The sequence below is a fragment of the Pleurodeles waltl genome, chromosome 2_2 (genome assembly GCF_031143425.1).
Source record: "Pleurodeles waltl isolate 20211129_DDA chromosome 2_2, aPleWal1.hap1.20221129, whole genome shotgun sequence".
In the NCBI taxonomy this organism is placed as follows: Eukaryota; Metazoa; Chordata; class Amphibia; order Caudata; family Salamandridae; genus Pleurodeles; species Pleurodeles waltl.
In genome coordinates, this window is record NC_090439.1 from 818,090,973 (window position 1) to 818,103,742 (window position 12,770).

At 40.4% G+C, this 12,770-nt stretch overlaps 1 protein-coding gene across 3 annotated transcripts in view; it reads right to left on the reverse strand.

Moving 5' to 3' along the window:
• Window positions 1–12,770, reverse strand: part of MMP16 (matrix metallopeptidase 16) — a 483,190-nt gene that overhangs the window by 31,030 nt on the left and 439,390 nt on the right. For all 3 annotated transcript variants that reach the window (XM_069220442.1, XM_069220443.1, XM_069220444.1), the window contains one exon: window positions 11,811–11,961. In XM_069220442.1, coding sequence (XP_069076543.1) covers window positions 11,811–11,961 — 151 coding nt within the window. The remainder of the gene's footprint in view (window positions 1–11,810; window positions 11,962–12,770) is intronic.

The following is a 12,770-nucleotide window of genomic DNA, read 5'->3' on the forward strand; positions in this document are numbered from 1 at the left end:
TCAAGGCAGTGCACATGGCAGTGAATCATCCTGGAGGGAATGGCAGTGTTGAAAGATTCAATATAGTAATCACGGGGAGTGGTAAAGCTACGATTAATGCAGGCAAGAATTGGGAGGAATAATTAAGTAAGTTAGTCTGGGCGTACAGAATTACACCCTCAGTGACTAGCTGTAATCTTTTTTTAGAGGAAGTGAATTGTTTACTAAAGACAGCAAGGCCTGGATGAAATTTGGAATTTCTCAAATGACGTACAAAGAGTACTATGATAAAAAGAATGGAGTAAGGGTGGTTGATTTGCAAAAGGATGAGTGGGTACATGTGAAGCTGGATTGTAAGTTCAAGGAGGGCAGTAGCAAGTTTTTCCTACCCCTTCAAGTACATGAAGTGTATGGCTGCTCTGCTATGTTGTCAGATGGAAAGTTCTGCCATTTCAGTAAATTGTCTCAATGTATTAAAATATTGTCATCGAGTGAGGAGATGAGATGGAAGAGAGGTGAAAAGGGGAAACCATTGGGGTGATGGGAGGATGAGGATGTTGTGGATGGTAAACATATGAAGTTGGTGGAGAATGAGTATGAGGATGTTTTGATGGAAGGAGTCTAGAGCTGGAAGTGAGGGAGAGTAATTCTACTAATCAGGATAACATCAACACTGGAAATAGGGAAGAGTTGGAATATGATAATTGTGTAAATGAAAACAGAGACAAGTTAATTATTCAGGGTGGAAAAAGGACTACTACACAGAGGGGGGGGGGTAATAATACTACTAACAGAGGGAGGAAAGTCTCCCTTCCTGCTAAGTTAAACAATTTTGTGGTAGAAGATTTGTAAATCATATTTTAGATAATAAAATGTATACCATAATCAGAAGTATCATTAAATAGGTTGCACAAGTCTTGTGATGCAAATACAAATACTTACTAGAATTACTTGTATCATTTGTTAATTTGTTAATTTTATGTTGTAATAGTATAGCATTTAAGATTTTAGTTAGTTGTTAAAAGAGGATGATGTGTGGTATCTGGGTTATTCTGATACCAGGGGCACGGTTACCACAGGAGTGAGGATTTCTGACTGAGTTAAACAGCAGTTGGATGAGTGTTTAGTGGAGGAGCAAAATTTGCTACTTGCTCTCTTGGAATAAATACATTGTACTTACCTCTTGCTTCTGTCGTTCACAGAGAAGACACCGCACAGCACACTGAATTCTTGAATCCCACTTTCTTAACATAGCGATGATGGCACAGAGAGGCCCAAGTAAGGTCATGAGCACCTTGCAGGCAAATATATACACATAGAAGGACTTACTTCTGAGATGCAAACAGTGTGCCTCGGGTGAGTCTCAGCACATTTTAGAACTGTTTGCTTGACTCACTGTGTTGTCTGGAAGAGAAGCCCCCTTTAGTCAGGCTGAGAGGAGTCTTTTTGATGGGTTCACAACTGGCTACTGGCACAGATTCAGAGTCAGAGAAAGCTGTAGTGAGCTTCTTATCTTAACAAGTGTTTTCTGGCATGAACATTGTCTCTATGCAGAGATTTCAGAGTCAGATCAACTAGGCTCTGGAAGGCATCAGCCAAGGCAAAGGAATACAAACAGTAGTCTAAAAAATGAATAACATTCTGCCCAGAACATCACATCTGAATTCAACCTCTTTACTCCCACAACCCCCGTTCACCAAGTCACCAAGCCCAACCCACTAGGTTGTTCTGAAAAAGCCTCTTTTTAATGTAACAAACTCATCAGCCGCTTTGGAGTGACTGACAACTTCAAGCCTCAGACATGATCCCATTGCATCCTACGTATGACTTCATGATGAATAAGCAAAGCGAAAACTATACACAGGCACTGCAAATAAACTCAAAATAGTATTCAAACAATATTTGTATTGATTCAACTGCTCTTGCTGAGTAATTGTTAAATAGCACCCATCAATTATTTACAACTACAACCATTCCTGATTTATTTCTACTGCAACAACAATCTCTATTCTGCTATGCACATTTCCTTTGTTTCTGTTCTCAAGTAACTTACTTTGTTAGGCAATCCTAGTCAGGAACTACAACAAGAACTCAATCACACATTTTTCAGTACCAGACAAATTCTGCTACGGGGCACAGACCTGATTTGGACCTACCTACAAACTGCATACCTCCCTGCTGTCCCCATTCCCCCTTCATCAAATATGACCACTGTTGGCAGTTCACTCAGAGTGGTGCATCATTCTCATCAGCCAATTGTCACCAGAGCTATGCTTAAAACAGCATATAGGGCCAGATGTAGCAAAGGGTTTTTCCCATTCTGTGTCAATGGGAAAATGTGTTCGTACATATGGCCCATAGTTTCTTCTTTAGACAGCATGTTCCTTCAAAGGGCCCTATGTTCCCTTACTCTCACCAAACAAGGATGGATGTTCTAAAGTACAACATAATAGAGGCAGAAGCTTAGTTTTATTATTTCATTAAAATTCAAGTTACTGTCTCACCACCAGGCCTTCTTCCCATACTCTGAAAAAATTGCCCATTAGAAAACATCCATCATACATTTATTAGTGAAACTATTGTTGAATGGAACCTTGATTTCCTCTTCATTATAATGTCATCCTTTTTCACCATCCTTGCTCTATCAGCCTATGACATACTTAGCATGTATTGAAAAGTGGTTTGGCTTTAAAATATCACATCAATGTTCCATGCACAGAAATCGCTGTCCCTAAATCTGAGTTTTAGGAATCCCTGAAAGTAGGCTTGAAACCCTCACTTAAGATCATTACAATTACATTTGTTGCTTTGAAATATCACCATAGTCCCAAGTTCTCCCAAGTACTTTGTTAAGGATCTCACTGATAATGTCACAGAACAACAAGTGGTGATTGGTCTGATTCGATCTAGAATACTTTAATCTTAACCTAGGCAATATATTTGATGTCTCCAGCATGGCCCTCAAGAAGTTCTTAACCCAAGACAACTAAAATAGAAAAGAAAGTCTACAATTATCACATAAACAGCAATCCCCTAGACTGAGTAATTTTTCGTTAGATGAAAGTTATTGGCTCTGTTTCATGGGAGTGGTCCGATCTCAACCTACTAGGAAATATTAGCTTGAAGTAATTTCTGCAAAAGACCAAAACCTTCATACCAGGATAAATTACATTCAAAACTGCCTCAAAGTATTATTCAGTACAGTGAAACTCAACTCAGCACAAGTACCAAAATCCCACTACCACCAATTATATTCCAAGCGCATTGAATTCTTCAACTTTTTAACCAACAATGTTGCTTTACTTAAGAACTACATCTTCACACTGCACCTACTATTCTAGGAATCTCGTATGATTCCAGGTGCTACTCTAATTTCACAAGACTCACAGAGACAAAATTCTCCAAGACCATTAACGAGTTAGAGACAACTTCTTACTAAGTTTCCATTCTGGTCTCATTGACCAAAAAGAAACATCAAGCTATTTTGTATTTATATTATTGACAGAAAAGCATTGCTTTGAAAGAAGGAATAGTTCCAGACTCCTGCGAGGGAGGACAAATTCCCCTACTTCACTGACACCGCCAGATAACAAATACCTACCAATTGTATGAAAAAATAGAAAGACCAGAAATATTGTAGTGGAAATATATTGTTAGCTAAATAGTGAGAACCAAAATTTGTGAAGATAAGTTTCGATAAGTATACATAGACTTAGGGGGTCATTACGACATCGGCGGTTGGTGGTATAGTGGAGGTAATACCGCCAACAGGCTGGAGGTACCTACCTCCACTATTATGACATTGGCAGTTTGGCCAAAGCTAAACTGCCAATGTACCACACCGACCGCCACAGTGGTAATGAGCACCGGGCTGGAGACTTAAGTCTCCAGCCCGGCAGCCGTCACTAGGCCACCCATGGCATTTTGACCCCGCCCACAGCCATAGTTTCAGTAGTTTCTGTACTGCCACTGAAACCATGGCAATAGGCACTACCAGTGCCAGGGAATTCCTTCCCTGGCACTGATAGGGGTCTCCCCCACCGACCTCCTCCTCCCCAGAGTCCTTCCCCCTTCCCTCTCCCAATCCCCCCACACATTTACATACATACACACCCATACACACATGCATACACACATTCGCCCATGCATTCATACATTCATACACACTCACAACAACACTCATGAACATACATCCAGGCACACACGCAATCTCACGACACAACATGCACGTACACTCACACCGACTCATACACACATGCATTGCACACGCATGCACACATTGACACACACTCACAAACACCCTCACACATGCACACAACACCCCCCTCTCCTGTCGGGGAACCCAACTTACCTGCTTGTAGGTGGTCCTCCAGCAGGAAACGGGATGTGGCGCTGCTGTCAGCAGCAGCGTCCACCAGCAAAACACCGCCAGGTTGTATCATGGAACATGATACGGTAGGTGCTGTTTTGCTGTCAGCCGTCATGACCGTAGACGGAATTCCACCAGCCTTCTGGCAGAATTCCGTCTATGGTCATAATGCAATGGATGGTCGGTAGCCACGGCGACGGTATGTTAGCGGCCGTCGCCGTGGCAGTAGGCGGCATTTGCCACCAATATCACAATGAGGGCCTTAGTATTCCTAACTCCACATTCACGGATCCCGAAGATACATGTATTGTCAAGGTATAGTAAACCTATACAAGAAGGGCAATTGCTCTTATTTCTACTGGGAATTTGAGAATGTAGGTATCTGTATAACTCAAGTCCAAGACAACAACCATGTTGCAGTAAGTTATTCACAATTGCTACATGGAATAAAACTATATATTAACTCATACATTTGTGATATACACATTAATATAGGTTACAGGACACATTTGAAGGCATCAGGCACTTTTAAGAATCTCAGACTGGAGTGCATTGAGTACTATTGAAAATCTGCCTACTACCTCCAATCAACTCAGTCCTTCTTTGGTTCATTAAAGGTAGGTCCTATAACATCAACCAGATACTCTTCCTACCTTCAGGTTAAATATGCCTCAAATGTAACTCCCTCTTTGTCCTCTCATCTCAACACCTGCTACCATTTATTTCATGCAACTACCTTCTACATCACTCCCTCTAATCATCCTCCATTTTTCCACCAGTGCCAGACATTTTAGCAGAACCATGAAGTCTGGAAGTATCAATTGCGAGACTGTATGTGTTCCCTATTGGCCATGCTGCTGGATAATAGCACTGAGAGGGATGTTTGACCTCCTTAAATCACTGAGACTCCTTAGGTGAATAGTCAAGGCCTAACTGAATTGAAATGGTGTAACTTATAAAACATTTATTACAATCTCACTTACAATGGAATGTTCAGCCACAGTTGTTGCATAGTTACAAGAACACATAACAATGCCTTAAAATACATAGATAGTAAAAATCAAAATCAAACTGTATACAATCACACAGTACAGCACTGAGTACCAAACTTGCACTTAATTGTTTCTTCTTGTGATCTTTACAATGATCAGGATTGCTATGCTGTTTACAAAGCAATGTTATGATAATTATTATAATCCTCTTCTATATGAATTAAACCCCAATGTCATCCCATATTCATCATGCACAGATTGAAATAGTCTTTCATGAGAAATCAAGGACTGATGGCATCATACTGAAGGAGATATGAATAGCAATCCAAATGCCAAATATGATGATCCTCTCTAGGCTGTTTGTTATCATTAGCTAATCGTTATCTTTATTATATGATCCACCTAGCAACAGCCCCTTTAAAGAGTAGGATAGTCAAATCTCAGTTTACATTTTTCACAATTTTACAGCTGTACTTTGTTCAGGGATAGATGCTCTTTCTCCTAATTTAGGCTTCAGGTGTATTGAAATTTTAATTTAGACATGGTGCAGCTAAAGAAGCAAGCAACACTAGTTCAATAGTTAAGAGTACAGAAAGGAAAGATCTTGCAAACAGTGTGAGTTGGGCTGGCGTCTGATACTTGTGAGCAATTGTGGTGTGAATTAACAAGGAAAAGGGGCCATGCAGGGGATTGTGTAGAACCATATTCCTACTTTGGATCTAGAAGCAGGCAAGCCAATAAGGGGCTCGATGTCTCCACTGCAAGGAATGGTACGGGGACCAGTGTGAATAAGAATGTGTTCTTCCAAATTCAGATAAGATCAGAAAAATCCTAGTGATTGATGCATGCTCAGCACCTCACTGGATTTAGTCTAATGGGAATAACGGAAAGTAAGTGGGCCCACAAAGATCTGGTACTGCGAATAGGGGAAAGTAGGGGGACCCACTAAGATCAACACATAAGATGTTGATATGGAGAAGTGGGCGCAGTGGAATCATCATTCAACTCAGCTCAGCTCTACTAAAATAGTTAATTATTGGATAGTCCTGCTTCAGTGGCTGGTGAGGAGCAGAGAAAGCTGGCACTTTGGGACAGCATTTCTGGACACCTTAGCTTGGCTGTAGACTACCAAACAAGCAAGAGTAGCAACAACAAGGAAGAGCAACAAAGCTTCTCCAAGGCAACCACCTAAGCCGCAAACCAGAGGAAATGGCCCTCTGTTTAGGAAGGCACTGGGATATTAGTTGCATATGAAACTCTTCCAAATGAAGAAATGGGCCAGGATTATAGATGCAGTCTATATCAGCCATTGAGACAGCCACTAGAAATTACTTCAGACGAAGCTTAACAGTTTGAATTTCCAACAATTCAGACTGGGCCTGCCTATACCAGATTTTCTTCTTTCCTTATTGCTGTTGGACAGAGGCCCCTCCTAGCAAGTGCTGGATGCATGAATTGGTATTTGCCTCCATATACAAATATGCTTATGTGGTTTCTTTTGGCAGGAAAACATGTGTGTCCCATCCAGACAATCCACTGGGGCAAGGGAACAGGTGATAGTCTGACTGTTGTTTGTGAAGGTAGCATTGATTGATGATCTTCCACATAGCATTTAAACAAACAGGTATGAACAGCCATCTAGAGGTAATCTTAGTGACAGGTGTACCTGGCATGATTACGATCACTGCTTTCCTGAATATGTGCTGATGTTTACAATCAGTATTTCAATTACATCACACTTTACACAAAAATGTATTGTAGTTACCAAATGTTACTATACTTAATGCACTTAATGGGCATTATGCATGGTGCAGCAACTACACCACAAAACTAGATACTCTGCCAACAGCAAGGACATAGGTTTTAGATTGTGGTAGGGATGCTACCCCTCATAACCTTTCGATGGAAAGACCAGTCTAAGGTTTCTCCTGTCTTGAATCAACATGAGTTGACCTGGGAAACATTATATTTAGAGTGTGCGTGATAATTTCAATGGTGCATCAAAGCCAGCCAATTAATTTTGGCCCATGATTTTATTGATCAGGTGCTTCCTAGAACATAATGTATGGATTAAGATTTATAATTATGTAAATCATGTTTTACTTATGAATGCCTAGGAATAGAAGAAGGGCTACCAATGCATTAAATTTAATTAAGGGCAATTAAAAGGTATAAGCTAGTGTGCTTTGCTGGCAATGTTCTTGTCTCCCTGTAGGCCAATCTATTTCTCTTGGTGCTGATGAGGAGTAGTGCAGAAAATGTTGATAAGGTAGGCTGTGGACACATTTTAATTATGACTTAATATGGTCTGTCAAACCACACCCAACGGTATACCACAACTGGATTTTGTGTCTTTTCTAAAATATGAATCACGATTGCTGTAAATTGTCTGCTAGCCTTAGTTCAAACATCTATTCTGATATGCTGGTTTTGTTTAATATTTTTGCTAACAAGTGATATGTAATAATTTCAATAGGTAGTGTGAAAGCTGTTTTTTAAAAACACGGCCATATTGATAAGAACTTAAAGAAAGTTGTTACAAAGAATGAAATAATGCAAGAAACTGTGAAATCAGAGAACATATTTTCCATAGAAGAGTCTTCTCCCACTCTTCGTTTATAATGCATGTGCCCAAGGTTAATGCTGCAGTCAGTTTAGGATTGGGCGATTGATTTTAATGGTTTATGTAACTATGCTATAAAGAAATGACAGTTAAGATTAGGACATTCATTGTCATCAATGGTTTTAGTATATTTTCCCAAGTGCATACTCGGGATGTTCTGGTTGTATATCATGAATCTCAACTGAAGTAATTTTTACATGTGACATAGACTGTCTTATTGGTGAATCACATGGGTGTTGTTCTAATTACAATGAGCTCTCCCCAAAACATGTCTTTCACAATGTTCCGTTTTACTGTTAGACAACAAAGAAGTGCGAGTCATGAAGAGGGGGGATTGAAAGTTTCACAATTATTTTGAAGTTTGAAACAACTAATGCATAAAAATCCAGTAGCACAGAGGAAAGATAACATGACAGCTAAGCAGAGGATGTGCAGAATGAACTTTGGACATAAGGAGCTATCTACTGATGCATGCACATAACAGTGAATGGTTTAGACACACATATCGGGGCAAGGCTTCATACACATTCCAGCAGGGGAAACACTGAGTACGTGCTGAAGATATATGCATAAGAGTATTGGTTTGGGAAAAGGGGCTCTTTAAACTTGCATGCAGGTTTGAGATGAGGCAGGCATGTGGCAGTAGCGTGAGTCATGTGCCATAGGAGATATGGAAGTGGATACAATGGAGCATGGAATGGGAAACATTGGACTATCATGCAGGTATGGAAGCAAGGGACATTAGTGCAAAGGAGCAGAAAGAGGACTATCTGATACATGCGCTAATGTAGGAGTAATATGGCTGAAAAGAACAACATCTGAAAAAACTCTTGGACTCATTCTTTACAGAAGAATATTATAACCTGTAAAAGAAAGGAAATTTGAGTTGATACTTTGGAAGAACCAGGATTAGAGTAAAATCAACCAACGGGTACCACTCAAAAGATTAGAGATGGGAAACAAAGCCCTCCGTGCTTTTGCACTGTAGACTTCTAGTGAAGGGGATAGTGAGCGGGAAAATGTTCTCTTATGTAGCTATAGTACAGCTGTGTTTAATTAACAGTGTATTTTTGGTAAGTTAGGGTTCTTATTTAAATGAACCTGATACTTTAACCCACAGATAATCAGAGCTATGAAGTATTTCCAGACCTTCATAACCAGCTCGTACTGTGCAATTCTTAGCAGTGTATGTCCCATTTTCCATATATTTAGTTTTGGTTGTGTTCAGCTCAAGACCTCTGGATTTGCAAACCCCAGAAATGTATCAATTAAAGTCTGGAGCCACATTGGGATCTTGGAAATAAGGAGTGAATCATCCACAAAGAAGAGGATGGGGGCCTTTTTGTTGTAGGGCTGGTGAATCATTCCTACAATCCAAGATACATATGCAGGATGAATAGGGTGGGGTCAAGGACCCACCATTGGCGCACACCTCTCAGGATTGAGATGCGATCTGTCAGTTCTAACTTACTAACCCAACAGACCGGGGCATAATTCTCAGCATGCAGGCTTGCAATGAGTTGGATCAAGTTCCCCAGGACCCCATGCCAACCAGGACTCTGTATTTTCATGAGGAATGAGATTAAATGTGCTCCGAGATGTAAAAAGGCCATGCATAGTTTTTGTTTTAGAAGTAATGCATATTTCCAGTAAAGAATGTCAAGTCTAAAAACCTGAACAGATGTACTTGAAGAGGGGTCAGGATCTGCTCTTCCTCTGTCCACTTTAGCAGTTTGTATAGGACTTGTCTTGCAAATACTTTCTGTAAGGCTTATGGGCTTGTAGTTGGATGGAATACAGGCATTGCATTTTTTATAAATGGGAATTACTTCTGCACCTTTCCATAGGTCAGGCATTTCCCCATCAGCAGAGATGGTATTAGATAGTAAGCTGACATAACTAGCCCAAACTTGGGGCTCTGCTTTATACACTTCACCAGATATTTTGTCAGAGCAAGGGACTTCAGTTGATTTTAAAAGACAGATGCTACTAACAGGTCCTCAAGACTAATGTTTATTGTACTATTTGCTCCAGAATATACTGCTAATGTGTCCTCAGTGGGGATTGTCAAGTCAGGGCTCGGGGGAAGACCATCAGGGTTATCTTTGGCAACAGCTTGGAAAAACGAGTGACCCAAGTATCGGGCGGAATGTAGTAGTGGTATGTTCTCACACAATCAATAGTGCTATGTGATATTATACACCAAAAAGACATCTTACCATTGGTTCTAACAGCACAGAACCAATCTAGACAGAGCTTATCATTCCAATCTTTATTTTGATTTTGTGAGAGTAGATTTGTAGTTCCACCTGGCCTCTATGTTAACTAACCACTTGCAACTCTTTTTAACTATTCTAGTGTTCGTTTTGCTGTTTTACACTTGGGATTTAACAATTTTACTTCCTTCCTGGAGGCTGGATGTTTGTGATCAATTCCCCTGCAAAAAATATCTTGCAGCTTAGTGAAAAGCTGATTATAAATGTTTAGAATAGGAATTGCAGAGCTAGGAAAGCCTTCATAATCGGATAGAGAAGACACAAAGAGGCCGGATATCTCTGAGTGCATATGATTTGAACTAAGATAGGGGCCAGGTTACTGGCCTGTTAGCTAATATGGGCTCTGGTATTATGGTAAACAAAAACTAGAGGCCCTCCTTAGGGCTTCCCCAGAAAGGGATATACTCAAGGAGTTATGATCGCTCTCTGTTCAAGTTTCAACTTTCCTATCAACCAGTAATGACCAGAGCCTTACGTCTAGGAAAACATAATCAATGACACTCAAGTAGAGCCCTCTTTTGAAAGTGGGCGCCTTCTTAGGATCTGAGTTGGTGTGCCTGTTAAAAGCCCTTATTCCCCTGATGAACAGATACAAAAGCTAGTTGGAGAGTTAGAATAAGGTATGCTCAAGATAATGTCACTTTGTTAGACAATGATTGCCAGGGCAATAGCGATGGACCGCTGGGAGAAGGTTCTCCATGCCCGAAAATTTCAAGTTCCACAATCCCAGGGATTTCAAGGGCACGTTTGAGTTCTGGTGGCAGTTTTACATAAACCGTTGGTGGTGCTGGCAGCACAGCTGGATAAGCTCTTAGATTTTCTGAACACATATGGCACTTGGGTTTATTTATCTCTAATTGTAGGTGCTTTGGTATTCAGCAGTGACTCTACTTCATCAATTAAGTGGTCAATATCCTTAGGCAGGAGAAAAGATGTACCATGACCCCAGGACTACGGGCACCATTACACATGGCGGCAGGAGCTGTCACACCAGGCCAGGAGTGAATGTGCATGCAGTGCTCCCACAGGGCAGGCAACAGCCATAGTGAGAGCCCAGGACTATGGGGACCATTATCCATCATTGCAGGAGCTAACAGCCACAGTGAAAGATGTCCAGTGCATAAAATCAGCACCTATGTCCCACAGAAGGGGGAACAATTGTACTGTGAGCCCAGGACCATGGGCACCATTATCCATCACGGCAGGAGCCGCCAGGCACACTGTAGGTTCATTTGATATCTTAATTCTTAAAATGTTTGCCAACTGCCGTACCTGTTGATACTGAAAGCGGTTAACAATCATGGGAAAAAGGAAAGCCACAGAAGCATTAAGAGACCCTAAGCTTGTGCTGAAAAACCAAGGAATCCACCGGAGGGTGGTCTAGGGCGCTCCACTGATGTTAATAGTGACTGTACGCTTATGGATTGCTAGAGTCATTCCTTACCAAGCATTATCATTTACATTTAGCATAGAAGATGGGTATTGTGTTTGATTGGTATATGATTCCACATACTTTTATGTTAAATACTGTTGACAAAGTCTAATACAAATTTTTAAGTACTGGTACTAACCTTTCTCCCTTGAAAAAATAGGTTTTTCCAACATCTTCCCACCAGACAGCGGTATCAATTCCATGGGAAGGAATTCCACTTCCTAGTGTTATCAAATCATGAGGGTAGCCTAGCTGAAGTGTGGTATCCTTAAAGACCCAGAACTTGTTACCTGTAAAAATGAAATATATGTTAAAACAATGTAAAGACATCCACAGAATCATAAATGTTTACTTCATATTTCAGTCAATACAAATTACCTACCATGCACAAGTTATATTTTGCATTATTTTTCAGAAGAAAAATACATTTATTAATTCTTTGTAAAAATACAAATGGCATTTCTCATTAAAATGTTGCTGTTGCCAGTTCATTATTGTTAGTCTTGCTGTGCTAATTGAATTGAATAATTTTTCTGAGACTACTTTTAATCAAGAATTAAGCAGTGAAGATGATGAAAAAATAAATTAGCAGATATCAATCTTCCTTAGAATCACTGGACAACAACGTTCAACCTTTTGGTGAGCCAGTTGAAGGATGCTGAAACTGTAATGCATTTTAAGTTTTAGTTTCACCTCAGTGTAGGAAGGGTATTGAAAGTGATGGTAGACACAGAAGAGACTTTGATATTGTAAAAGTGGTGTGCGGTGCTACAGTGACACTTTACTGTGTTCCACACTTCATTTTTACCCAGCTTTAAGAGTGGTGTTGAAGGTGCCGGTGGCCTCTTCAATAGCATAATATGAGGGGGCATGTGGCCACTGTGATCAGCTAACTTATTGGCTCCTAGCAGCTGGACATAATCTTCAAGTCCAGTCTCTGCCCTTTGGATGCTTGTCTTGCTAATGCTAATACCACAACAACATTTGACCAGTATACAAGACTTTTACATATCACCAAATCTGTACCAGATCCTATACTTTATTTTTCCTAGCTCGTAGTAGGGTGGCGAAGATTCTAGTGGCCAGGAAAGAGATTTTG